General features: G+C 41.3%; 3 protein-coding genes across 6 annotated transcripts; 1 reads left to right on the top strand and 2 right to left on the bottom strand.

Annotated features, from left to right (window-relative positions):
* Nucleotides 1–1,990: 1,990 nt before the first annotated feature.
* Nucleotides 1,991–10,502, bottom strand: LOC100709493 (calpain-2 catalytic subunit). The gene is made up of 21 exons (XM_003441171.5): nucleotides 10,098–10,502; nucleotides 9,896–9,965; nucleotides 9,604–9,722; nucleotides 8,259–8,392; nucleotides 7,992–8,160; nucleotides 7,806–7,889; nucleotides 7,619–7,704; nucleotides 7,193–7,267; nucleotides 6,587–6,747; nucleotides 6,323–6,492; nucleotides 6,216–6,227; nucleotides 5,849–6,060; nucleotides 5,664–5,700; nucleotides 5,399–5,464; nucleotides 5,266–5,323; nucleotides 5,120–5,184; nucleotides 4,939–5,007; nucleotides 4,768–4,846; nucleotides 2,575–2,691; nucleotides 2,419–2,477; nucleotides 1,991–2,333 (listed from the first exon to the last, which is right to left on the bottom strand). Exons 1-21 carry the CDS (start codon nucleotides 10,332–10,334, stop codon nucleotides 2,310–2,312), a joined length of 2,103 nt encoding a protein of 700 aa, XP_003441219.1. The 5' UTR covers nucleotides 10,335–10,502; the 3' UTR covers nucleotides 1,991–2,309.
* A 4,412-nt stretch (nucleotides 10,503–14,914) lies between these two features.
* capn1a (calpain 1, (mu/I) large subunit a) lies at nucleotides 14,915–25,055 on the top strand. 2 transcript variants are annotated; one of them, XM_005473972.3, is made up of 23 exons: nucleotides 14,921–15,072; nucleotides 16,136–16,153; nucleotides 16,884–17,130; nucleotides 18,800–18,869; nucleotides 18,954–19,072; nucleotides 19,155–19,288; nucleotides 19,395–19,563; nucleotides 19,661–19,744; nucleotides 19,837–19,922; nucleotides 20,886–20,960; nucleotides 21,442–21,602; nucleotides 21,723–21,892; nucleotides 21,993–22,004; nucleotides 22,159–22,370; nucleotides 22,462–22,501; nucleotides 22,601–22,666; nucleotides 22,854–22,911; nucleotides 23,058–23,122; nucleotides 23,232–23,300; nucleotides 23,377–23,455; nucleotides 23,805–23,918; nucleotides 24,025–24,083; nucleotides 24,171–25,055. In XM_005473972.3, exons 3-23 carry the CDS (start codon nucleotides 16,885–16,887, stop codon nucleotides 24,195–24,197), a joined length of 2,115 nt encoding a protein of 704 aa, XP_005474029.1. In that variant the 5' UTR covers nucleotides 14,921–15,072; nucleotides 16,136–16,153; nucleotide 16,884; the 3' UTR covers nucleotides 24,198–25,055. The 2 variants fall into 2 exon arrangements, with proteins under 2 accessions (XP_003441065.1, XP_005474029.1); XM_003441017.5 differs by lacking the exon at nucleotides 16,136–16,153 and having other exon boundaries at nucleotides 14,915–15,072.
* A 211-nt stretch (nucleotides 25,056–25,266) lies between these two features.
* mrpl14 (mitochondrial ribosomal protein L14) lies at nucleotides 25,267–27,015 on the bottom strand. Of its 3 annotated transcripts, XR_003213612.1 has the most exons (4): nucleotides 26,974–26,988; nucleotides 26,812–26,873; nucleotides 26,506–26,608; nucleotides 25,269–25,695 (listed from the first exon to the last, which is right to left on the bottom strand). XR_003213612.1 is itself a non-coding variant. In XM_019366336.2 (3 exons), exons 2-3 carry the CDS (start codon nucleotides 26,583–26,585, stop codon nucleotides 25,329–25,331), a joined length of 447 nt encoding a protein of 148 aa, XP_019221881.1. In that variant the 5' UTR covers nucleotides 26,586–26,608; nucleotides 26,874–27,015; the 3' UTR covers nucleotides 25,267–25,328. The 3 variants fall into 3 exon arrangements, 2 of the variants coding, with proteins under 2 accessions (XP_019221881.1, XP_025753574.1); XM_019366336.2 differs by lacking the exon at nucleotides 26,812–26,873 and having other exon boundaries at nucleotides 25,267–25,695; nucleotides 26,874–27,015; XM_025897789.1 differs by lacking the exon at nucleotides 26,974–26,988 and having other exon boundaries at nucleotides 25,267–25,695; nucleotides 26,812–26,892.
* Nucleotides 27,016–27,093: the final 78 nt, after the last annotated feature.

The following is a 27,093-nucleotide window of genomic DNA, read 5'->3' as shown; positions in this document are numbered from 1 at the left end:
AGAACATATGATATATACAGTGACTATACAGCTCTAAAGCTGCAGTTGCAGTTGTCTGGGACTAATATTATGAATGCATGTATGCAGGTCCACTGCACGGTGCAGTTTAGAATTACATTTACATTTTTACATTTGTTTACAGGAGAGTTTGTGTTTTCATCTGGGAATATTGTAACCCAGGTGGATTTGGTTTGATCTCTAAATAGTAATTCCACACTTGCATGGACAAAAACCATTGTTCTTCTGACCTTGGTTTAAGTTTCTAGTCTATTCAAGTGTGCTGTACTGTTGCCGTCGGGTGTGGTCAGCACTTTTCCAAGGTGAATCCAATTTCTTATTTCTGCAGATGAGAATGGTTTTACTTTGCGTAACGACTTTGTGAATGCTGAAAAGGAATTGGCATCAAAAACAAGCTGTCAAAGTAAACTTAAAGGATGTCATATAGACCTGAGACATAATTTCCAGAAGTATTTCGTTTTGTTGCAAAAGTAACAGTGAAGGAATTATTAATCTGAATCTGTCTAAATTAATTTGCCTAATTCTGATCAACAAAAAGCAAAAGTTATTTCTTTGGGGACTAATATGAATATTTCCTCCCAAAATGCAATAAATGCAACTACAGCTAGCTTTTCTCCATGTTTCAGCTTTTAATGAGAGAGAAGCTACAGGTCGTCAAGAAACAAGCCCACTATCTCATGGATTACTGACTACCTGACAGGCAGTGTGTGAGGCTGTTTGATTTGGTTATGTGCCTTCAAGAGCTCCACATGGTGGCTGCGCTGTCTCCATTCGTGTTTAGCTTGAAACCCTCAGACTCTTAGTAGAAATCCAGGTGGTGTCACCAGACTTGTGGATGTTTTTCAGATCATTGCCCTGCTGCATAACTCAACTGTGCTTGAGTTTCAGGGCACAAACCGATTGGCGGACATCCTCCTTCAGGAATTTCTGATAGATAGTTTCATCAAGTATGGCAAGTCTCCTAGCAGAAAAACAAATAAGCATATTCCTCGAAACATCACATTTATTTCATGCTAGTTTTTAAAGCACAAAAAGTGGAAAAAGAAACAACTGACTGTTTTTTTACCCGAATAAAGATTCTATGAGCAAATGCACTGTGCTATGTTTGCAGATTTAAAATCTTCAGATTCTCACTCAAAGTTGCCATCAACTAATTGAGTTGCATGAAACACAAACAAACAAATGTGTAGATATATATGACTTTTGCACAAGTTACTATCTATCCATCCATTCACTTCAGTTCAGTTGAGTTTAATTCAGTTTTATTTATATGGCATCAAATTACAACAGTTGGTGGTATTTTATTTTGCAGTGTAGAGACTCATGATTATATCCGTAGCAGATGGATTCTTACTTCTGAAAAATTCACCTCTATTTGACCTGTCCCATCCTTGTCCAAGGTTTTAAAGGAGTCTGTTGAAGTTAAGTGAACATTGAAATATTATGTCTCATGTCAGTGAGACTAAAATATGATCATGAGGACAGAAACTCCCTGAAGAGTGACTCCAAGCGAACCAGGCAGCAGAGGAAGTTGTCAAAGTCAATGGTGCGATTTGCTTCAGTGTAGCGGCCACAATTATGTAATGCAGAGGTTTGTTGATTGTGAAACCTGAGGAAAAAAACAAAGGCAAAACATACCTGACTGCTTCAGTCCTTACTCTCTCAGACCTTTCCAATCTCTGAAAGCCTCTTTAATGTTAGGGCAAGGGTAGAGAAACAAAAAGGGTGAAATCTTGCACTTCTCGCCGGCGTCCTCGACAGCATTTCGCATCTCAGAGGAGCTCATGCAGCCACTTTTGTCTGCATCTCTCTTGTTGTGAGAGAGTGTCATATGTGCAGTTCACCTGTCACCACACCCTTTATTTTGCATGCCAGAAAACTTGTTCCAGCTCAGCAGTTTCAGCCACAGATCACTGAATTTTGCTGAGTAATTTAAACATTTAATTTGTAACAAAAAAGAGTGCAGATGCCATAGTTTCTTAGTTTGTTTTATTTTTTTATTTTTAACACGTTTTTATAGCTTGACAGAAGTTGTAAGGAATTAAAAGCAAAACACCCACCAAGACTACCAAGGTTTTCCCTACTGAACAGAAATATTTGCTGAAAAACCTGAAAAACCAACTAACATGGCATGTTATACATGTCAGTCAAAGTATAGCCCAAAGGGACTTTAGCATTTGGAATATACTGTGTGAAAAGTAGATCAGAAATCAAGGAACTCTCTGTTGATCAGCTGATCCTTCTCTTTGTGCTCACATCTGAAAGGGGTCCTTGTTGTGTTGCTGTCAGGGCTAGTAGATTGCCAGGCACAGCCACTGCAATAAAAAACAACATTATGCAGCTAGCGGTCCGAATGAGAAGTGCTGAAAAACCAGCAGCCTTTCTTATATTGCTACACACCTGCTGCATGTTCAGCTCAATCTTGCCCGAGTCATCCCTTTCCAGGGTCTTAAACACTTCTGGTAAAGCAGCAAAGACAAAAAGACATTTCTTTGATGAATGACAGACACTGATAAAATATGTAGAAGTGCTGTTGCTGTGTTTAGTGACACTTACTAAAGAGCATTTCCAGTTTAATGAGACAGCCTACAAAGCTGTCAAAGTGTATGGCATACTGAGCATCAGCGTAACGATTTACAACAGCTCTCAGCACTGCACTGTTGATCTGGAACCCTGGGAAACAAAAACATTTCCATCTTATCTACAGTGACCATATTTTGATTTCCAAAAAAGAGGACACTTGGTCCAGTCATGAAGAACTTTAATAATACTGTTTGCTTAAAGAAAATTTTAACATATTTAAACGATGCCTTCTGTGTGCAATTAATGAATGGTGAAATAAAAAATGTCATATAGGTGTTTACAAGTCAACAAGTTCAAAAAAATAACTTAAAACCCTCTGGAATTAAATAATGGTACAGAAATAAGGCCTCATCTGTATAAGAAAAATTACCAGTACTGGGTCGGTATGAGGGAAATTTCTTTTGCAGTTCGTCTGAAAAGCTGCACTTGCGCATTGGCATCTTTTAAACTTTTAAACAGGCGCGCTCTGTCCCGTCTGTGAGGCAGAACAACCACTCACAAAGCAGCAGCTCGGGGATGACGTCACACATATGGGTCCTCTGTAGGCCCATAGAAAAACCGGGACATTTTCATCAATCTCAAAAATCCCCCCGGACGCCCCGGACAGAACGTGAAAAGTGGACGTATCCAGGGAAAAGAGGACGGTTGGTTACCCTAATCTTATCTCCATATATTTGAGGAAGATCTGATGCTGGGGAAGTGCAGTGTTGAAAAGATTTCATATATACGTAAGCTCTACAATAACATAGGAGTCGTGTTGCACAGCCTCACCCATGCATGTTTAGTTCCTGTGGAACAGTACACCTGAATAGTACATACAAGGCGGCAGTCCCCTAACTGGCTGATCTAGTTCAGTCACTTCTTTTCCATGTCACACAAATTAAAACACAGATGAACATGAATATGCACACACATGCTTTTGTCTGTTTGTGTAAGTCTCAGTAGTCAAATACGATATAATCCCAGAAAGATAAACTTTTGAAATGTGAATTTCTTGGTTTTTCACAAGCGTATTAGGCCTGGCAGTTTCTAATATGTATGTCATCCTATAGCCACAATGCCACAAGGACTAGTGACAGTGTAGTCACACCCTAAAGCAGGGGTAGGGAACGTTAGTCCTCGAGAGCTGGTGTCCTGCAGGTTTTAGATCTCACCCTGGGTCACCACACCCGAATCAAATGATTAGGTCATTACCAGGCCTCTGGAGAAATTCAAGACATGTTGAGGAGGTAATTTAGCCATTTAAATCAGCTGTGTTGGATCAAGGACACATCTAAAACCTGCAGGACACCAGCTCTCGAGGCCTGGAGTTCCCTACCCCTGCCCTAAAGCGCATACTCTTTATGCTCTTTTTGACTGTTTAGACCATTAAATAAGACTTCAATCCACAAACTTCTGTACAGTCAGACTTAATACAGTCAAAAGGTGATGCACCTGTTGGCCACTAAAATGAATATATGTTCTCAATGGTGTACAAAGGTGTCTAAACATGAAGTGCTGTGAAAAAATACTTGCTCCCTCCTTAATTTCTTAGGCTTTTTTTGCATATTTGTTACACTTACATGTTTCAGATAATGTAGCAAATGTTTATGTTAGACAAAGATAACCTGAGGAATTACAAAATGCTCCTTTTAAATGATGATCTGTTGACATCCTCAGATCCTTCTACAGCTCTATGTTAATTATTAATTATTAATTATTAAACATCATGCCATGGTCAAAAGAAACTCAAGAACAGATGAGAAACAAAGTCATTGACATCTATCAGTCTGGAAAGGGTGTCAAAGAAACTGCTAAGGCTTTGGGACTCCAGTGAACCACAGTGAGAGCCATTATTCACAAATGAAGAAGACTTGGAACACCAGTGACATTTCCCAGGAATGGCCACGGACTCATCCAGGAGGTCACAAAAGCACCCAGAACAACAAAACTACAGGTGTGACTTGTCTCAGTTAAAGTCATCCTTCATGATCCAACAATAAGAAAGAGACTGTGCAAAAATAGCATCGATGAGAGAGTACCAAGGAGAAAACCATTGCTGACCAAAAAGAGCACAAAGGCTCGTTTCACTTTTGCCAAAAACATCTTGATGATCCCCAAGACGTTAGGAAAACATTCTGTGGACTGACGAGACAAAAGCGGGACTTTTTGGATGGTTAAAGTTACCTGCTTTACTGGCAGCATCTCTCATCTCATGGGAGCTCATGGTGCCAGATTTGTCTGTATCATGACTCTTGAAGATCTCCTGTATGATCCAAGAAGCCGTGCCTTGCGTTAACATATACACAGATGTGTTCAAGGATAGGCAGCATGGATTTGAAACTATTTAAATCTCACCAAGTATTTCTGGATTTTCTTCCAAAGCAACTGGAATTCCATCAGTCCCAACTTCCCACTTTCATCTTTCTGGAGAATGTCAAGGTTACTATGAAGCTCACCATCAGTTATTTATGTACTTTAACTATTATACGATTACTTAAACCTAAAGAAAATTGCAGTCGACTCATTAATAGGATACATCCAGCAGACTGACCATAAGGCGACCTGTCTCAACGCTGAATCCACCAGTTTTAATGTCAGACCCTGCAGGAAAATGACAACATATTTCTCACTCCAACTCTTAATGCATAAAAAAAGAGTGCTTTAAACTTTTGTTGTACTCACGCTGAGAAACGGCGTTGTTTAAAATTTTGATCAGTTCAAAGGCGGACACCTCCGTATTCTGTTTGAAAAGTGGCAGTCATTAACTTCAGAGCCAAATAACAGTAAGAATAAGTTCTCATGTACCTCAACCTACATTTCCAGCCAGCTGCTTGAAGAGTTGCTTCAAATGAGGATCTACATCCTTTTCAGATACCTTGTCCTGTGAGAGAAAAACAGAGAAGATAAAAACAAAGAACTGATCAATGTGGAATTAAACATTTAAAACCATAAATGTAAAGCATTTAAGTTTCAGGATGGCATATATGCTTCAGTTTCAGATGTAATGAAGAAAGAAAAGTAACTCTTAAAAAATCTGTTTTATTTTATGCACGAACAGCTGTCAGGTGTCACATTATTACCTCCTTTATCTTAGCATCAATTTTCTGCTCCAGTCGTCTGAGGAAAGAGAAACACACCTTTAGCACAGTCTTTCTGATTAAAAAGCTTACTTTTTTAGCTTTAGCTTTGCTTTTCAACTTCAATGGCAGTAGAAAGTAAAGTGCTGAAATCTGAGGAGATATTCTGCTTGTCACATTACAGATACCTGGTTGCAGCCTCTTTTTCTGTGAACACCCTGAGAATGAAGCTGCCGTTCTTGTGGGGCTGGAAGGTTGAGGGAATTATGGCATATTCTCCCGGTGGGAGATTGAAGCGGCCACACACTTCCCGTGTGTTGATGAAAGTGGGGCTCATGGCTACATGTTTCTGACGCAGCAGGACGTCAGGCCCGAGGCGGACATTTTTGCAACCTTTGTACTGAACAGATACAGAGTGTTGTTACTGCAAACAGTCAGGCTCCTCTCAATGCAATCAGTCGAGCTATGTTTGTGATTCCTGTGATTTCCACTTTCTTTTTCAAATTTCAGCTTAAAAGAGAAGGAAAGAGTTAAAGGAAAAGTAGACATACAAACCTCATCTGGAACCTGCAAGAAATGAAACAAATATATCTTAGAAAATTTGTCAGCTGTCAAAGAAAAGTATGTGATTTTATGAGCAATATGAAATGAAGCTAAGGTACCTTATAAATGGCAAAGCCGATTGTCTCGAGGTTGGGGTTAACCTTCATCAGCCGTCGTCCATCCTTTTGCATCAACCCCACCAGAAAGGTGCATCCGTGCTTCCCATCCAAAGGATTATCATCCACATCCTCCAGACGCAACAGGAACTGAGGATTGGATGGGAATGTGGCTGGACAGCAAGTCAAAATAATAATAATTGTTATAATCTGGACCATGAAAGGAGTTCTTATTCAGACACACAAGGTTTTTGATTTCATTATAACCTGAGTGATTCCGGCAGCCGCCAGCAGTGGAGCCGACCCTCCACATCCCTTCAAACTGGCAGTAGTTCCAGCGACCCACATCATCACTAGTGAGTGTATCTGGGGTCAAATTGCAGATCTCCAGCTTGGAGAAATTCCTGATGAAGTCTGAGTAGGACATCCTGAGGAGAACAATTTCTCATTAAGATATTAATATTTGGATCATTTTTTAAAGCATGTGTCTTAAAGGTACTTTTTGTCCAACCCTCTGCACGATTTAAGGAAACCACAAGGTGGCAGCATTTTACCGGAAAGTAGTTGACCAGCTTGAACAGGATTACAATTTTCTTTGCACTTTTAAAATATTTTTTCTTTCTATGTTGTTGTTCAAAGTGGTATTACATACAGTCCAGCCTTAACTCAACTTGAGCTGATGTCTTTTGCAACATAATACCTGGATGGTTTGTCATTCTTTTGATAGTTTTGGCTTGTTTTAGAAACTTTTACACTATTCTTCAATGAAGGCTTTTTTAAAGCAGTTTTGATCATAAAGAGCTTTTTGATATCATTCTATTATTATAAAATTGAATTTTTCAGTCAGTATAATGTAGAAGCATGTAGAATTACCAGAACTCTCCATCTTCAGCCACATTGTTTAACTTCAACTTCTCATCTTCAGTGACGTGGCTCCATTCACTGGATCTAATTTTGACATTAGGAAGAATCCTAGTATTAATAAATAGTAGCTAATGATCCATCTGTCCTTCCATCCATCCATCCATCCATCCATCCATCCATCCAACCAGCCATCCATCCATGCCACTTATCCAGCTCTAACTTATTCCTGGTGCACAGAGGTGTTCCCAGGCCAACAGATAGATATAATATCTCAAGATTGCCTTGTGTCTGCCAGAAACACCTCACCTAGGAAGCATCTAGGTGGGATCCAAATGTCCCGAACCACCGCCACTGACTTCCGTCAATGTGGAGAACCAGTGGCTATATTCTGAGCTCCTCGCCCTACCTTTATATGTACAAAATATATATATTCACCCATCACTCCAAGGGCCTGTCCATTCCACCTCACCCCATGGGTTCCTGATGCGAACCAACTGCACTTGCTGCCCTTTAAAATGAACCTTGAAGAATAAAGCACATTTAATAGGAATCCAATGTAGTGCACACTTTTTTTTTCTTTTTTAATTTGAATACCAGTTCACAGGTTATATAATCCATGTACCTCCTCTGCACCGGTGACAGAGTATGCATGTCCTTTTACAAGCTTTAGAGATGTAACTGCCTCTGTCTCACAGGCACTGGTGATCTGAAAACAGCAACATTTAAATCCAGTGTGATAATGTCTATCAGACTGATGTCATGCTTATCTGCAAAATGTAATGCAAATCATGATGAAAATAAGACTTACATCAATAGAGCAACCCATCAGTGAACCCAGGCTCAGGGCCCTCTGAATAACGTGAAAGAGATTTGCTGGAGCCTCTTTTAAGTTGTATGTTTCTGCAATTCCCCCGGTGAAATCCTCAAAACCCTCAATAGTGTTTCCTCCTGTCAAAGCCTCATAGCTGCCATACACCCTGTCAGACACAAAGGAACATGGGTAGTGTAAATGTATATTTGTACACATACACTCCATTATAATAAAGCAAAAAAATATACGAGGAGCTATCCATACTTAGCGTAGGCCTTCTCCAGCAGTGCACTCCAAAACTCTGAGCCCTCCGCTGAGTGAACAAACAGCAGCTTTCCATCTCTGGTGGGCAAACGATCATCAACCACCACATCCACCCACTCACCAAACTGCCAGAACTGATAGAAAACATTGATAAGTATGAGTTCTCCTGCTTTGTTATTAATGAACAAGATTTTGAGATCAAGTTTGTTGAACTGTTAACTTAGCACTGTTACCCTAGCTTCTGGTCGGTTTCTTAGTGACAGGTTATACATAATCTGGTGAATGGACTGGTCCTTAAAGCACTTTCCTAGTCTATTTGCACACCCAAAGCACCCTAAACCTCTGAAAACATTAAATACACACTCGTCTTGTAAAAGTACAAGGAGACTTTTTTCCTCGGGTGTGATTATTCTATCATCTAGCTAGGCCGATAATAAGTAACTTCTCTAAATGCTTTCTCATACATTTTACTGTATGTGTGTGCGTGTGTGTGTGTGTGTGTGTGTGTGTGTGTGTGTGCGTGGGGTTGGCAAGCACATCACCTGGACATGCCCTCAGGGGTAGTCAACATTGTCAACATTGTGAGTAAGCGCTGGGGCTTATTAAAACTTATCCAAACACTAGTGCTGTGTGATATTGCAAAATGTGGTGTCGATCTGATAGCAAGTAAATACAGAGCCAGTATTGTTGATAGTTGATAGTGGTGATCTGTGTGCCAAGAGTTATGAGATGAATCATCATCAGTTTTCAAATTCTGAAGACATTTTAAGGACCACTAAATCTTTGTGATTTATACTATTTAATTTTACAAATAGTAATCCACAATACACAAACAATTTTTTTTAGACATTGAATGTAAATGTGTTTGTTTCACAAGGTCTTTGGCTCAACCTCTGTTGTTTAAATAGGCTATAAATAACATATACAGTCAGCACAAAAAGGTTCAGACATGTTTAATAGTGCATGTCTAAGGTATATTTTTTCATAGCCAAAAATAAATCATAATTTATTCGACACCATTCAGTTGGCTACAAACTGAACTAAGAGGATATAAACAGTATTGATCCTAGTATCAATCTGATACCAATACCAGCATTTGTATCGATGCAATCCAATTTGGACTGATCTTCCCTTCAGTAATTGGTAGAGGTGGGAATAAGCACTTTGGTCAAATGATATTTGAATGATACAAATATGAATCTGTTTGAACTACCACAAGGTACCGCAGAGTGTAATCTAATTAGTATTATATGTATGTCACTTCTTACCAAAAGTGTAATTTTATTTAGAATTTATTAACAAAACCAGATAAGAAAATTAGCAAGTGGAGCAAAAGTTTCCTGACCTGAAAGTGAAATATCCCAGCATAGCCTTCAGTAAAGCTTTGGTCAGGAGGCACCACACGAGCCAGAATGTCCTGCTCCAAAGTCAGAGAAGCTATGGCAGCTAAGAGCCAGCAGTCACCTGCACGGTAAGGACAGATATATGACTACATGCTCTGAGATTGGGGAACATGTACTGGTCTCGACAGCGTAGCAGCTTTGCAACCAACAAACAACCATTGCAGAATATGTGGGTGCTACTCACAAATTCCTAAAAAACACAGCTCACCTCATCATTGAGCTGTCATCACTTACCCAGAGTTCCCTGCCGAATGTCTGTCCTTGTAGCGCCGTCATCAATGAACTGTGGGTTGGAACAAAGCTCCTACAATCAAAGCAAAACATCCTTCAGTAATGGGAAGTACAGTATAATTAGATTAATGAATAAAATAATGAAAGTCTTGTAAATATGATATGTTTGTGTTAAAAATGATTGTTTGCTTTATTCGCCTCTTACCGTTGGCCTCTTCCAAACAATGCCCTTAGTCTTTGATGAGTATGGTCCCAGCTGGTTGTAGCCCAGTGATTTAGGCTCAGGAGGAAAGCAATCATCCTGAAACAGGCGGCCGGTCTCTAGACACTGCTGCCGCAGAGCCTCATAATCTTGCTGGTAGAACTTCACTGCCTGTGCATTGGTGCCAATGCCCAGTTCCCTGTCTTGCTGACGGGCCAGTCGACTTGCTGTAGATGTCATCTTCACAACTCTGTATGTAGAATCCGGTCGCAGTAAATGTCCTTCTTTGTCCTTTCTTTCAGGCTTCACTGAAGAACAAATCTTTCCCCAGGTGAACACAATCCGAAGTACCTTTGTGTCAGCCTTCTTTATAGCTCTCTCAGGTTCTTGGAACACGGGGTCAGGTGACAAATAAGGCGGGGCTGCTAGGACAGGTGAGGCAAACAGTAGCCAACAGCAGCTCTAAGCAAATCTGCACTAATATGGCAGTGACCACAACTGAAAGACAAATACGGACTACACCCAAGGGACATTCTCATCCTACATTTTAATGTTATCTGTATGTATGGTGGAGATAGGTATGCCTCCCACTTTAAATTTTGACTTTTACACATTCTGTAATAATCTATAGAAGTACCATAACCCCAAAAGATAGAGATGTTTTCTCTCCAAGCGTGATTACATGTGGTAACTATAGTTTAGAGTTGTGAAAGGGACTCTTAAAAACATATAGAATGAAGCAACCATCAAACTGAGCTTGAAAACAACTGGGATCTAAATAACACTGCAACACTAAGCCAGGTTGATGCACAGATCCAGTTGCGTGTGATCATATATTATTATTCATCATATCCTCCATGCTGAGCACAGCAAAGTTAAGCCTTAGTCAAACACTTCCTAAAGTCAGTTTGATCAGGAGTTACACTGACTGCAAGCTGTTGGCACGAGTTGTTTTTTTCTCTCTCTTTTAATAGAACACGATTCATGTGCAAAAGGCAGAAAGACACACACCTGAATACATAAGACTTCCACTTTTTTTTCTTTTAAGAGCATCTTAAGCAGAATTTTAAGTCGCACCCAATAGATAAACGGTGTCTTCCCAGATAATAATTCTGGGTTTATCCACCACTGGAGCAAAAGCAGCTCATTGAACGTTGCATCATAAACCCCTAACTGCTGTGTTTACACTGTCTTGTTTATGAACATAACATGGAAAATGAGTGTCAAAAACAAGCATAGCCTTCAGACTTAATAATTCGTTATTATTTACCACAGGGTGGGACTGCACTGAGCTCCCTGTTGCAGCTACTGTGAACCAAAAGTTTTGCATGAGAGACAAAAGCAGGAAGAAGGCACAATACAGATGCCCTGGGGCGGACTCAAAAACAGGACATTAATCACATGGTGTCTGTTACCTTTGACAAACAGGGCACTGACTTCACCTGCTGTCTTTGTGTCAGCAAAATTTAATGTTGGTCTTACTGCAACATTGCTTTACCAGAACACAAAAAACCAACACTCTTACAGCTACTCCTTGCTAAATAAATCGATTCCATCTATAAGTACAAGAGTTCTTGTGTGTTTATGACATGTTGTTTTAGTTCTCTGCAAAGGCCTCGGCCGATTCACATAGACTTGAACTGCAATATTAACTTTTTTGGCCACTTGGAGGCACTGTGTTAGTTGCGTATTTATATACCTGCACCTGAACAAAGGATGAGATCATATTTACACCAGGTATATTTGAGTGTACCTTAATCTTTGTAGTCATTTATAACACTTTATCTCCCTGGTAATAATTATTTGGCTATAGATCGGTGCAGAATTTCACCCAGCTGAACATTATACACGAGCTTATGATTAACCTTTATAGCGATTATATTAAACTGTCACAAATGTAGTTTTGCTTTCAGTCCTATAAACACTTTTTGAATATAAACATGAGAACTGAAGACAGAATCATTTATGATTGCATTTACATTTTAGGATAAATTGTTTGTATTTCGGTGAATCTGTGTTTCTTTTGCCCGCACTTAAAGAGTGCGGTTCAGTTATTATTGGGTATTTAATATTTGGTTACCCTTTTTCAGAAAAGCATGATTGTTAGTGTTTTATTCATCTACTCTTAACCCAAGATAAGCACTGATGTATTGATTAAAATAAACTCTTCATTGTTAGAAAGACAACTTGAAGTCCTGCAGGGCAGAGGGTTATGTACTGTAAGCATGTGAGACAATGTGCCCTAAAAATGACAACTACAGAAACTGACTAAAGAGACTTGAGAGCTCTGACTTGACTGCAGTTCATTTATAATGCTTCTCCTGCACTGGCACTGCGTTTAGGATAATTGCCATATGAAGTCACTGTTAATCAGATGCTTTCCACATGGTATTCCATGGTGGATCAAAATCTGATGGTACTTTTTGTGTTCATAATCTCCAACACAACTGGCAGAAAAATATCCGAAAACAATGACAGAGCCGCAGATGGCTGCAGACACTCTCTGTTGCAACCTCTCCTGAACCTTCTCTGTACATATCAATCAAAAGTTGAACCAGAAACTCCACATTTTGGATTCATCACTCCATTCTTAATGATTTAGTCTGGTTCTTGTGTAATTTGTCATACCTCAGCCTCTATCTCTGTTTCCTTTCCTTTTTCTTGACAGGAAAAACTTAATTTTCTGATGAAACTAGGAGAGGGTCTGTGCTGATGGACGTGGGTTACTGACCTGGTAGCCTGGCTGCCCCTGGGTGGGTCCGGGACGGGTGTGAGGTTCTGGGGGCGCTCCGTCTCTGGGCCGGGGCCCTGGCCGGGCCTCAGGGGCTGGGTCCTGGTTGGTGTGTTGCCGAGGTTGTGGGCGGGTGGGTGTATGGGGGCCCGGCCCTGGCGCACCTCGAGCCACCTGGGGGGCTCTTCAACTGGTGGGGGAGGTTGTCACATCTTGCAGGAGCTTTCCTCTCTTCAGGAACTCTCTCTGCAGGAGGGGGAGATACAGGAGAGGTGGAGGAAGATCTCAGCCTGGGCGTCTATTGTCTATTGTAGTCTGGAAGATGAGTGGATGATGGGATGGGTGCAGTTTTCTCTGTGGTGGGGTCGGGTGGACTGTCCCGGGCTCTGTGGGGCCGGGCAGCGCTGCCGCGCTGGGCCCCGGTCCGGATGGGCCTGGGCCCCCCTTTCCCTGGCGGGTTGCAGAGTATGGGGGTGCCTAATGCGGGGGAGCTGGCCCCAGGGAGGGGTTACTTGCCCCTCCCTTCGTTCCCTCCCCATCTCCAGCTGCCTCTCTCTTCCCGCTCCATCACAATCACCCACACATGCAGGGCCTTGGGGTAGGGGTGTGTCACCAGGGTGCAGGGGAGGCATCCCCCCCCTCTGTCCCCTTCTGGCTGCCTCTGCCTCAATTTTATCCCACACCTTAGACATTCACATTACTCACACTCTCATTACACATACATATAGGATCTTGGGGGTGGGCACGCCACACAGAATCCAAATTACCATCAGGGTGTACACCTCACCCCTGGCGTCGTTGCCCACCTCTCAATTTTAAATACACATAGACATTGAGGGCTATCAGGAGGGGCTATGCGCTTACCTGCTGCTCTGGCAGGTAGCTCCATGCCCTCCTGGGTTTTAAATGCACCTTAGAACACACATACATCAACACTACATATGAGCGGGTGGAGGGAGGTTTGGAGTCTTCACACACCCCCGTTCTCTGCGGCCTGCTGGAGCGGGGGGGCTAGGAGGAGGAGTTGGCCGTCCGACTGGGGTCTGGAATGTGGGGCCTCCCTGCTGCTGCGGAGTCGGGGCGGTCTGCTTCTCCCCACCGCAGGGAAAAGGGTAACACCACCTGGGTCTGGGTGCAGTATCCCCCTCCAGGAGCAAGGGTACCCAGACCCGGTTCTTAGAGTACGCTTGGGGAGAGTGATTGTGTGTACAGCGTCTCTTTATGTCTGTCTCCACATTGGTTGAGTGTGGAATAATTGCTTATGAGAGCATGAGGGTGGGAATGGATGTTTGTATCTGTGTGTGCCTGTATGTCTGTGTCTATATGTCAGGTTGGGTATCAGACGCCACCTCTCTGGAGACATCCCAGGCCCTCCAAGGTTTGGAGGCCTATCTCCCCCACCACTTCCCCTGCCGGTGGCGGACGCCCTCAGACATCGGTGCGTTGGTGGTTCTGTGTGTCCGGGGGTGGGCGCCCAGGTACACACTGGCTCACTCCTTGGCGGCTGCTTATCGGGGCCTGGAGCCTGGGGCTCGCTCGGGCCACTTCGGAGGCGTCACTGCAACCCCCCCTGGCTTCTGCTCCGCGGCTGCTGAGTGACCCCTCATCTGGGACTCTCCTCAGCTCTTTCTGGGATAGTGATGCGGCTGCCCCTCTGTTGGTCTTCCTTGGTCTCTTGTGTTCTGGGGGCCTCTGGATGTCTAGAGTTTTGATCTCCTCCATACCTGCGTCATGCCCTGGAGGACGGGGCAGTGGCCCCCCACACCCTCTAGCCGATCATTACATGAAGGAACCTTTTAAAAAAAACAAACAAGCGCGTTCATGCTCACAGGTGTACACACAGGAAAAAAGAAGAAAAAAAAAAGAGAGAGAAAAAAAAAAATTTCTGATGATCAGAAAACAGATGGTTTATCTGAAGGGCCAGATGAATCTCTCCGATCCTGCCTCAGGTCTTTGATGAACCTTTTCCTATTTCTTAAAGAGATGACTTTTAGATACTGTTCAGTAAGTGTGTTGTTCATGGTTAACTGCCATCTTTAGCGCCTCCAACGGCAGTGTGTGGTGGGTGTGAATTTTGGCCCCTCCTCCTGTAGGGGCGGGGGCGATGCAGCAGTGTTGACGGTGCAGAGGGGTTGGACCTTGGGCTGGACCTGCGATCCAACGGAACCAGTGTCCCCACCAGATTTACACAGTTACTACTGTATCCAGTTCATTTACAAGGAGCTTGAAATTAACGTGAAAGCGGCGGTGAGTGTCGTTTTGTGCGTTTTATTTCTTTGTTATTTGGAGAGCTTGAGGTTAACGGTGCCTTGTGAAGTGCAGGCCACAGTGCGGTTTGTTTGATTTGATTTAATGCAGGCTTTATCTCTCGCAAGAGTCAAGACAAATAACAGCCGTCTAATTCGGGGATCACAGATTTAATTCAGCTACGTTATCCAGGGTTAAATGAGAGTGTGAATGTGCTCCGTTGTTACCAGAAATCTTTAAAGCGGGGGCGCGTAAAGACAGGCCTGCAGCACACTTCTGAACAGGTGCACTAAACCATTTGTGTAATGACATAATGTCACTTTTAAGTCTCGGGCCTGTGAAATCACAAATGAACCGAAGCAGCAAACGTGCATTACTCAGACACTAATGCTGCTCCTCTGTTTTTTGTTTTTATTTTTCTATTGACAGACTGTTGTTTTTACGGTGCTGCTGAAGTCCTATTGATTACTTTATTTGGAGGAAATAAAAAGATCCTTGTGATCAGCAGCCTTTGAAAGAGCAGAGAGGAATTCCCGCAGCTCAATGGGGAGTGGGGCCTCAGAGCAGGGGCACGATGGCCCTTCAAACAATGCTCCTGTCTGCGGATTGTTTTTACCAAAAGCATAGCCTGTTTTTGCACACCAGCTCATTCTCCAACCTAGCCATTTTTCTCACGAATGTCCTGGCCCCCTCACCACTGTAGCTCCAGCCAAGTTTACCCTTCCAACTTTCAGCGCCCAGACTATTTACCTAACTTGGCTCACTGGGATTCCTTTTGAGGCAAGTAGAGAACCAAAGGATCTAGTCAGCACTGATTTATGAGGTACCAAATTCAAGTCTAAGGGAGGTTTACTTCTTTTGAACTCATGATTTCCTTACATAGGTCTTTTCTTTTCCCTGAAGATCTGAATATAGCCTGGAAAATAAGACACCCCCTCCCCCCTAATCAATTTTAAATACTGCATTTCCCTTGTATTGTGCATCTGATTTATAGAAAAAAGAAAAAAAAAGCAGCTTATGTGAATGACCTTTCTCTCTGTTTTTGTCTGATTCTCCCTCTCAGCTTGCCAATACAGACAAGGTATCACATTTCTTCTTTTGCTGCTCTGGGTTCAGGGTGGTGATTCTTATAACACCGTTACCCATCGTCACTATTCCTTTTCTGTCTGCCAGATGTTTTGTTTATCCCATCACTTATCATTTTGTTTTCATGATCATAGTAAATGAACTTGGAGCTAAACTAAATATGAAAAAACTGACTTATGACGAGTTTTACCAGGGCAACTTGCAGGATTTGCTTTCTGTGGGGCCGTAACCTGGAATGAGGAAATACTGAGGTCATAAATCTGGTCACTGTGCACCTCACTACACTCACAAAAACAATTCTTAAACGTTTAGTGAAATGCTGATTTAAAAAAAAAAAATGCATTATAAAGTTTTTTAAGTGAAGGAATTGTTATATTTTTTTTTACATATGAAATGTAAAAAAAAATCTGAAATGCCTATGTTTTAAGTTGTTTACATTACCTACAAGGGACAATAATAATAATAATAATAATGATAATAATAATAAATGACTTGACAGACCTCAGTGTTCTCAGAGCCTACAGCCTTCACTTTTATGCTAGATGCAAGCTAACATCATAATGCTGAATTTCTGCGTCACAAAGGGTTGCCAGCTAGCTGAATGCAGGTTTTGATTGCTGTATTATAACTCTTAGACATGAGTGTGTCACAGATTAGCTTGCTGCTATTTATAGATGGCACTGTGCATACCCAACCACCAACTCTGTATTTTTATCTTGCACCAGCATGTATTCGGTTGGAGGGATATCTGCAAGCATATATGCCAACAGGCTCCGGGCGGAAGGGATGGGCTCCAAGGACCAAGCTGTGCACTTTGCGGGCCAGGATTACGAGGCACTGAAGCAGGAATGTCTGGAGTCAGGCTGCCTGTTTGAAGACCCCTATTTCCCTGCTGAGCCTCCATCCCTGGGCTTTAAGGAACTTGCCCCCTATTCCTCTAAAACAAAGGATGTGGAATGGATGAGGCCCACGGTGAGATAACCGAGAGGATGCACAGGTTCTGTAGTCTCATATGAGAGTCTGAAATTAGAAATAACACTTATTGTGCAGACATTTATACAAAGACATTTGGCCCATCTCATGTGATATTTCACAACTCATGTGCTGTTTTGTCTGTCGCTGGACACGACTGGACCTGCCAGCAAACATATCGATGGCAGTTTCTCATTTCATGTCTGCCAGCTCAGACAGAATAAGACAAGTAGGGACAGGGACCTCTCTGACCACGGCAGCTGTTGGCATGTAACACATTCTCTGACTGCTCCCTCGCTGGGACATTTGTTTACAGTGCAGGAACTTGGCACATAAATGATATGATGCTTCAAACAGTCATGATAACAAGAAAACACACCCTCTTTTCTAAGGTTTTACATATCAGGACATAAACATTATCTAGTCCTCTCCAGTTCTTGGAATTAAATAAATACACCCTCACATGAACAGCAACACGCAATGTGTTACACAATGTTATTATGTTCTTCAGTAAAGATGACGCCATTACAGAGAAACAGTGTTTGAAAAACTAAACACTGCCCATGATTCATTAGCTTGTAGTGCCACCTTTAGGAGCAATAACATTTTGCTTTCTTTATGACTTTATTAGTTTCATATCACTGAGGAGGAATTTTGACCCACTTTCCTTTATGGCAGTGCTTCAGTTCATTGCTGGTATTTGTTTATGCACAGCTCTTTAAGGATCGACCACAGCATTTTAGTCAGGTTGAGGTCTGGACATTTGCTGCTGTGCTTGGGATCATTGTCCTGTTGCTGGATCCAGTTTGGGCCAGGCATTAACAGTCAGACAGATGGCTTCATGTTTAACTCTAGAAGTCCCGCAGCTGCAAAACCCCCCCCAAATCATCACTCCTCCACCACCGTGCTTGACAGTTGCTACAAAGTGTTTGTGCCGATATGCTGTGTTTGGGTTTGTGCATCATGGCCAAACATCTCCCCTTTGGTCTCATCTGTCCAAAGAACATTGTTTCAAAGTTTTGTGATTTGTTCAAATGCAACTTTGCAATTTTAAGCCATGCTGATATGTCCTTTGTTTTGTTTTTTCGGAGAAGAGACTTTCCTCTGGCCACCCTTCCAAATAAGCCACACTTTTTCAGTCTTTTGCCAATTGTGCTGTTAAAATTTTACATGCTAACTGAGTTCAGTAGAGTCTGTAGCTCTTGGGTTTTTTGTTTTTGCAGTTTAACTTGCATGATTTGACATTGGGGTGAATTTGACGAGATTTCCTCTCCTGGGAAGATTGGTGACTATCTTGAATCTTTGCCACTTGAGAGTAATATTTCTCACTGTCGAATGATGCCCTTCATTTCATTTGGAAATGGCCTTCTGACACTTCCCAGATTGACGGACAACACCGGTGTCTTTCTTGCTTAGCATTATCTTTAACACACTTGCTTCAGTGAAGCAGTAAGGGTTTTCCACAGTCTACTTCTGTGTTGTGCTCAGACATGCTAAAGGCTGTATTGTTTTTATTATGTCCCGATACATAAAAACCTTAGAATTTAAAGAGGGTGTACTTTCTTTATACCATGACTGTAGATTAAAAAATGTTCAAATCTTGGATTGTTTGATTTCTGATTTCTAAAAATAATTCTCAGAACGGCTTATTTTCTTTTTTTCTCCATAGGAACTAACACAAGACCCTCAGTTCATCGTTGGTGGTGCAACCAGAACAGACATCTGTCAGGGAGCACTGGGTGAGTCATTAATGCTGAATCTGCCATGAAAACCAGGAAGCCACAGATGGATGGAGGTTCCTAAAGCTTGTTTTTTAATTGCAGGTGACTGCTGGCTCTTAGCAGCCATTGCTTCTCTTACGCTGAATGAGAAGCTTCTTCATCGGGTTGTCCCACACGGTCAGTCCTTCCAAGATGATTATGCAGGAATCTTCCACTTTCAGGTACTTTCACATCATCTTCTACAAACTCTCTTTGCAAGCACTTCATTTGGATGGAGTTCTTGATTATTGCTCTGTGTTGCAGTTCTGGCAGTTTGGCGAATGGGTAGATGTCGTGATTGATGACAGATTGCCAGTGAAGGATGGGGAGCTAATGTTTGTCCATTCAGCTGAGGGCAATGAATTCTGGAGTGCACTCCTGGAGAAAGCTTATGCTAAGTAGGTGTCTGCCCGCTACATCGCTTAGCATTTAACAGCAAGCCGTAATCTGAAGAGCTGTTGTGTACGGCAATCAATGTGAAGTGTGTTCTTGATGTGCTATCAGGCTGAATGGCTCCTATGAGGCTTTGTCTGGAGGGAGCACCACTGAAGGGTTTGAGGACTTCACAGGTGGTGTGTCTGAGATGTACGAGCTCCGCCGAGCTCCCAGAGATCTCTACAGGATAATTGGCAAAGCGCTGGAGAGAGGCTCCCTGCTGGGCTGCTCCATCGATGTAAGTGCTGAATACATTTTATTAAAAGCACTCCTGTTTCTTTCCATGCTAACAGACTCATACTGAGATGGAGTAATCGTGTTTTATATAAATACAGATCACCAGTGCCTTTGACATGGAGGCTGTTACGTTCAAGAAGCTTGTGAAAGGCCACGCCTACTCAGTCACTGGGCTGAAGGAGGTCTGTGTTTGCTGGATTGGGCATCGTTTTTAGTCTCTGCCTGACCGTAAAAGTCGTGTTTTTAATTTTTCTGTCATTCTGCTGTTATGTAGGTTAATTTCCATGGCAACAACGAACGCCTCATCCGAATACGTAACCCTTGGGGCCAGGTGGAGTGGACTGGTGCATGGAGTGACAAGTGAGTGTGTGTTTAAATATGAGTATGCTGTATGAGAGTAATAAATCCTTTCCATTTTTCTTGTTTCCTATCTGTTTTGACTATAACATATGTGGCTGTAAAAAAACAACAACAAAAAAAAAAAGTACTTTCCCCCTTCTTGATTTCTTAGTTCTTTGTATATTAATTACACGTTTCTGATTAAACACCTTTTAATATTAGACAAAGATAATCTGAGAAAATACAAAATGCAGTTTTTAAATGATGATTTTATTTATTAAAACTGAAACTTTGTTATTCAAACTGACCTGGCCTTGTGTGAAATCTTTCGTATTGTTGAATCATGACCACTCTGACCTTAATTGTGTGAAGCCTTCAGTTCCTTAGATGTTCTGGGTTCTCTCTCCTAGATGAGTCGTTGATGCTCTCTTGGAATAATTTCAGTCGGCTGACAACTCCCAGAAAAGTTCACCATTCTTCCAAGTTTTCTCAATTTGTAGATAATGGCTCTACATTCGCTGGGGTCCCAAAACCTTACAAATGGCTGTTTCTAGACTCATAGATGTCGATGACCTCATTCCTCATCTGTTCTTGAGGTTCTTTAAATCGTGGCATGCTTTTTGAGATCTTTTAGCCTACTTCACTTTGCCAGACAGGTTTTATTTGGTCTCTCGATTCAGCAGGTCTGGCAGCAATCAGGCCGGCGTGTGGCTAATGGAACTGAACTCAGCTTTCCAAAAATGTAGATAATCACAGTTGATTTATGTTTTAACATGGAGGGCAATTTTTTCACACAGGGCCAGGCAGCATTTTTCTTTTAATGAATGAAATCACCATTTGAAAATGGCATTTTGTTTTAACTTGGTTTGATCTGAAACATGTAAGCGTGACAGATATTTAAAAGAAATAACAAATCAGGAAGTGGTCAAATACAGTGCACCATCTTCACTAATTGTTCTTGCCTGCTTTTCTTGTCGTTTGTAGTTCTCCTGAATGGGATCAGATCGACCCCTCTGAACGAGAAGACTTGCATCTGCAGATGGAAGATGGCGAGTTTTGGTACGAGATGATTTTAAAGAAACAGACAGATATTTTTTGCCTGGATGAGAATATTGTGTCTTTGTCCTAACAATAAGCTACAACAAGGCTGTTAGCAAAAACTCAGCATAGACAATGAAAGTTTAAGAGTAAACACTAAACTGACTCTGATCATAGATATTCATAGATTTCATAAAGATATAAATGTGATTTTATTCCATTTAAAAACAACTTAGAAACAGTGACTTGCTGCTGGAGTGTTGTCTTGTAAAAAAACAGCTGGTTTGTTTGTACAGCTGTAATTACCAGTGTAATTATTACCAGTGTTAATTATTTCCTTCTGATCCATTTTAGTGCTAAGCTTATTGTTTCCCAGCTTCAGGTTTATCATTAACACACAGATATGAGAGTGCTGCAAATTTGATCATCAGACTCTTACAGCGAGTGAAAAAGCACAGTGTTAAACTAGATGTTTAAGGAAAGCTACACCTACATCTTCCAGGATGTCCTTCAGTGATTTCATCAGGCAGTTTTCTCGACTAGAGATCTGCAACTTGACTCCAGATGCTCTGAGTGACGACAGCCTGAGCCACTGGAACACCATCAAGTTCTACGGCACGTGGAGGAGGGGCAGCACTGCCGGGGGCTGCAGGAACCATCCCAGTGAGTCCTAACTGTGTATACCTCACAAAGATGACTTTTACAATCAAGTGTACACAGTTTCCGCCTGTGAGTTACTGTTGGACCATGAAGCAGGCTAACACAAATGTCCCGTCTGTGCAGACACGTTTTGGATCAACCCTCAGTATAAGATCACGCTGCTGGAGGAGGACGACGACCCGGAGGACGATGAGGTGGCGTGCAGTTTTTTAGTAGCCCTCATGCAGAAAGACCGACGCAGATATCGACGTCAAGGTCAAGACATGCACACCATTGGCTTTGCTCTGTATGAGGTGCGAACAGAGAAAATCTGTATTGTCCCTTTGCCTTGTTTGTATGTTTAAAAGGATCCTCATGCTCATTCCTTAACTCTTTCCCCTGTTATCTTTGCAGATTCCAGAAGAGGTAAGCAGAGCATCACTTTTTACTACTTTTAAAAAAAAATTCATGACCATTACTGTTAGTGTAATGTGAACCATGTATGACTGTACTTACAGTAAATGGAGCTAAAAGCCTGCATATGTATTTTAACCAATGTTCTGCTTGCTGCTGCCTTTAGTACAGAGGCTGCCAAAATGTCCATTTGAAGAAGAATTTCTTTTTGAGCCATTCCTCCTGTGCTCGCTCGGAAACCTTCATCAACCTCCGGGAGGTGAGCACACGGCTCCGTCTGCCTCCAGGAGAGTACCTCATCGTTCCCTCCACCTTTGAGCCCAGTAAAGAGGCTGACTTTGTCCTAAGGGTGTTCACTGAGAAGCAGTCAGAGACCGAGTATGTTTCCTCTTGTATTTTGTTATTTTTTTTCACTGATTACAATGTGTGGAAAAGGAGGCCCTGTACCAATAGAGTTTGTCTGTTGCAGAGAGCTGGATGATGAAGTCTCTGCCGATTTGGGAGAGGATGTACGTATACATCAGTCGGGAAATTTTAAACTATTACACAAATTGCAAGAGTGTTAATGATTTTACACCCTGTACCTGCCATGCTTTGCTTTCCTACAGGAAGAAATAACTGAAGATGACATCGATGACTCTTTTAAGGCCATGTTTGCTCAACTAGCAGGAGAGGTAGGTTTTGAAAAGATCTTTCTTACTGGTTAGCATCTTTTCACCTACGTACTACTACTTTTATATAATTATCTGATAAAGCAACATATGTAGTGGTAATAGTTGCGTTTGCAGTATTGATGATAGGAACAAAGCCAGTAAAGTTGCTCTTAGTTGCAAAGTTTTGTTGTCCTTTGTTGTTTTGCAGGACATGGAGATTTCTATTCGCGAGCTTAGGACCATTCTAAACAGAGTTGTCACCCGGCGTGAGTGTTCTCTTTATTTTGGGTGCAGTTCACATATTACTAATACATCTCCCATTAGCGTATTAGATTCCACTGTAGTGTCCATTCCCTTTAACTGTGTGTCTTTTTTTAGCCAGATGGTTTGAAGAAAGTTTTTATCATTTCAGACAAAGACCTGAAGACTGATGGCTTCAGTATGGAGTCCTGTAGGACCATGGTGAACCTGATGGATGTATCCTCTGGTGTTATTACATCTAAATCTTGCAAAACTGACTGTTTTAGGCATTAAATTGTGCCTTTAGCATGTGATTTGTTTGACCCCTTGACAAAATGCTTCCTAGAAAGATGGTAGTGCTCGTTTAGGGCTCGTGGAGTTTCAGATCCTCTGGAACAAGATCCGAAAGTGGCTGGTAAGAGCGATTAAAACAGGAACGTTATACTTAGATTGTCTGTATTTCTATTTATGTTACTGTCTCCGTCTCTCAGGTCATTTTCAGACAGTTCGACCTCGACAAGTCAGGGGCCATGAGCTCATATGAGATGCGACTTGCTGTGGAAGCAGCAGGTAGAGTTTTTCATATCAAAGCATCATATTGACACAGCTACACACACCAGTCACTTCATTGGCTCGACTGCTTGTTAAACCAAGTATAGGTTAACAGCCAATCACATGGCATCTCTAGGGTTTAAAAGAATGGTCGGAAACAGAAAAAAATATCCAATGAGCAGAAGTTCTCTGACCAAAATCTCTGATGAATTGTTTCAAGCATTTTGACTCTGTGCTATTAAGATCTAAAGCAACTCTGAAGGCAAAAGCTGATCCAACCTGACAGTAGCATGGCATACCTAATTATACTATAAAGTACTCATACTGACCACTAAGAGAATACTAACCCGTTTTAAACTCTGTGTAGGTTTCAAACTGAATAATAGACTCAACCAGATTCTGGTGGCCCGGTATGCAGAGAATGAGATGATTGACTTTGACAACTTCATCTGCTGCTTGGTTAAGCTTGAAGCCATGTTTAGTAAGTAATATTGACAGACACATAATTAGAAATAAAAGCAGCATAGTGGCACCATATTTCATTATTAATGCAGTGACAATAAATGATGAAAACTTTGAATTAATAGGGTCTTTCCGAGACTTTGACAAGGCGGGATCAGGAGAGGCAGAGATGAACCTGACAGAGGTGAGTTCTGTTTTAAAAAGAAAAAGTATCCAGTATCCTTTTGTCAAACTTTTCTGTTTGTCTAACTTTATTTGTTACCTTGCCTAGTGGCTTTATCTGACCATGTGTGGTTGAAGAGGACCTTCTGTTAAGGTGTATCGAGTAAGGGCACAGTGCCTGCAGACTGCTGCGAAGCTGGAGCTATGAAGACCCTTTAGCCCTAGAAACCTTCAGATCCTTTTACACATCCCACCTCAGCTTAAATAAAAGTTGCAAAATAGCTGTGTAACAGACAACCAAAGTCCAGAAAAGCCAACATGGTGTGTCCTGGACATATTTTAGGATCTATGCAAAGCTTCAGCATGTAGCCGTCACCGTGTGACATGAATGTGTCATCTTTATTTACACAGCATGACCATTAGCTGCAATGTTTACTGCGAGTTGGTTTTACATGTTTTAATTTTGATGTCACTCACTGAAAATTTCACTCTTTGAAATCTGTCTGAAAATCTGTTTCTGTGGTATTTTTTTCAAAGTACTTTAGTTTCTCAGTAATTATGCGTTCATTTGTTTAAATTTTGTTTTAGAAAACCGGAAGTTGTTGTCATGGTGTTGAGTCAGCAGTTTCACTCTTACACCTGTAGGTGTCACTACTGAGCCAATCTGATGTCAGTGACAAGCTTGAAACATTTAATATGTATTGAGTTTAACCTGTTTAATATGACGTTGATGAATTGAAGCCACTCACCTTAGTTTTTTTTTTCTAAATTGTACTTGAATTATAGTTGAAGGAAGCTGCTTTAGAAGTTGCCTCACATTAATATTAATGTATCCGTTCACTTTTAGTGACCTTTACAGTAATCACATGATACTGATGATTGCCTTATACACACAGAAAAAAAGAAATCATGGTACGAACAACCAGTAAAATGTGCCAGTCATGTGTTTTATGTTACGAATGTATTTCGTGCCTTCAATAAATATTCAAAGGCTCATGATATTTTTCCATTGTTTCCACAACACAAGTTTGGCCCATATTCTCCTTGGCTACTGGACTAGACATGTGTATGCTTTAAAGGTAAAGCCTATATTTATTGTAAGCATTGGGATGCTTCCGTAAAACAGACATGTTGATAAAGATTTGACCTAATTGCTGTACCAAGTTAAAAAACAAAAACAACAAAAAAAAACTATTGCAATAGCATCTGTTCTTTTAAAGTTTATTGAAGACAACTTGTTCACAAAATGTTCACATATTTGACACAGTTAGACAAATGAACCGGCAATTGCCAATACTTTAGAGTAATCTCCCTCTAGTTTACGTAGATGTGTGGGTACAGGAACTTTAATCCTTGTTCCTGTGGGGTTCCCATTGTCCTCAATGAGTACAACATTGTTAGAATCAAAGCGTGGAGTCATCCGCTCTCCGGGCATTTTGTGTCCAACGATAAGCGCCTTCTTCTTTTGTCCTTTAATGGCAAGTAACACTCTGTCACCAACTTTCCCTACGCCGTTCTTGGTGTAGACGTGGATCACTCTCGGCGGGCGGTGATATGGAGTATTTCCAAGAGAACTGTTGTCCACTACACGTACTCTTGTCATTTTTTGAATGGCTGCAGCAACAGCAGATACACTGACAAGACAAATAGTATATTAGTCATGTCCAACTTAAGGAGTTAAGGACATTACTCATTACCAAGCATCATTGACCATGACAGTCACTTAGATCCCTCAGTCAGCAGGTATGCAAGTAATCCACTTTTCTACTAAAATATAAAGCTAAATATCATGTGATATTATAAATTGAACAAGTTGCTTCTTATACTGCTCCATAAGCACTGAATAAAGAAATGATTCAGGGCTGGCTCATGGGGGTAATTTAAGGGCACAAACTGCACCGGATAACTGAATTAGAAAATTCAATTGTATAATAGGACATTGAGGCTGAGGGGCACTCCACTGCTGTAAAATGAAAGTGTTCAGTCTGTCCTATGAGACCGGCTCTTGCATATCTTTCTGGAAAAGTGTTTACATGTGACTTTAGAAGAATAGGGGAAAATACTCACACATGGAAGAACTTTCCCTTCAAATAAAAAAACTAACAAACCTTACATCCTTTTTTGTGTGCGTGCCTGAAAATAATCAGCTCATAAAACCCAGCACTACAGCTTGACTACTAATGACTTTACATATTTACTATTCAAAAGTTTATTCGGGTTTCCATCCACGTCTTAAACTTAGATTTACAGTAAATGCAGTTTAAATACATACGAATTTAAAAACAGCACTGCGGTATCAAAAAGGCACATACGCATATTACACAATATATTTAAAGTTGCAATACAAAATGCAACATTTTCTGGTCAGCTGGATCATTTTTGCTGAATTGGTTTCTTTAGATGGTCTAATAAAGTACACAATCCAACATTTCTAAGAATTTTACCTGAAATTCCTCTGACAATTTAGGGACGCTGTCTCCAAGAGTAGCCCAGAAAGGGATCTTGAGAGCCAAGGAAGAGCCATAATTACCGCAAATACTATGACCGCTGAAAAGAGAAATAGTGTGTAGTTAGCAGCTAGTAAGCTAAAGGCATTAGCTAACAATCACATGGAAGCCAGACTAGAGCTTATAACAGAGCCGAACACTTCTTGGTTTATAGTCTTTGCAACAAATAATATATCACATATAATAATTATAGAAAGAAGCGTCAGATTTTAAGTATAAAACAAATGTCTCGCTAATCGTTACCTATATTCTAATTGCGCTCCATGCCAATGTCAAAAGTATGGCGTCATCAGCACGCGACCCACCTGGCAGATATATGCGTAATCATGCTGTTGTTAAATAATTCTTATTGCACTTAAGAAAATGTGCTTTTATTTATTTAGTTTTATACGTATTACTGCCAACCATTTCATATCCGTAGAGACAGTCCTCAAAAAAGGAAAAGGTTAAACACAAAAACGGAGTTTGTTTGTCATTTGATCTACGTCATAAAGAGGCGCCAGCGGAATTGTAGAAATAAAACAG

This window comes from Oreochromis niloticus, linkage group LG13, assembly GCF_001858045.2.
Source record: "Oreochromis niloticus isolate F11D_XX linkage group LG13, O_niloticus_UMD_NMBU, whole genome shotgun sequence".
Classification (NCBI taxonomy): domain Eukaryota; kingdom Metazoa; phylum Chordata; class Actinopteri; order Cichliformes; family Cichlidae; genus Oreochromis; species Oreochromis niloticus.
Note: the sequence above shows the minus strand (reverse complement) of the source record. Positions and strands in the feature narration are given on the sequence as shown.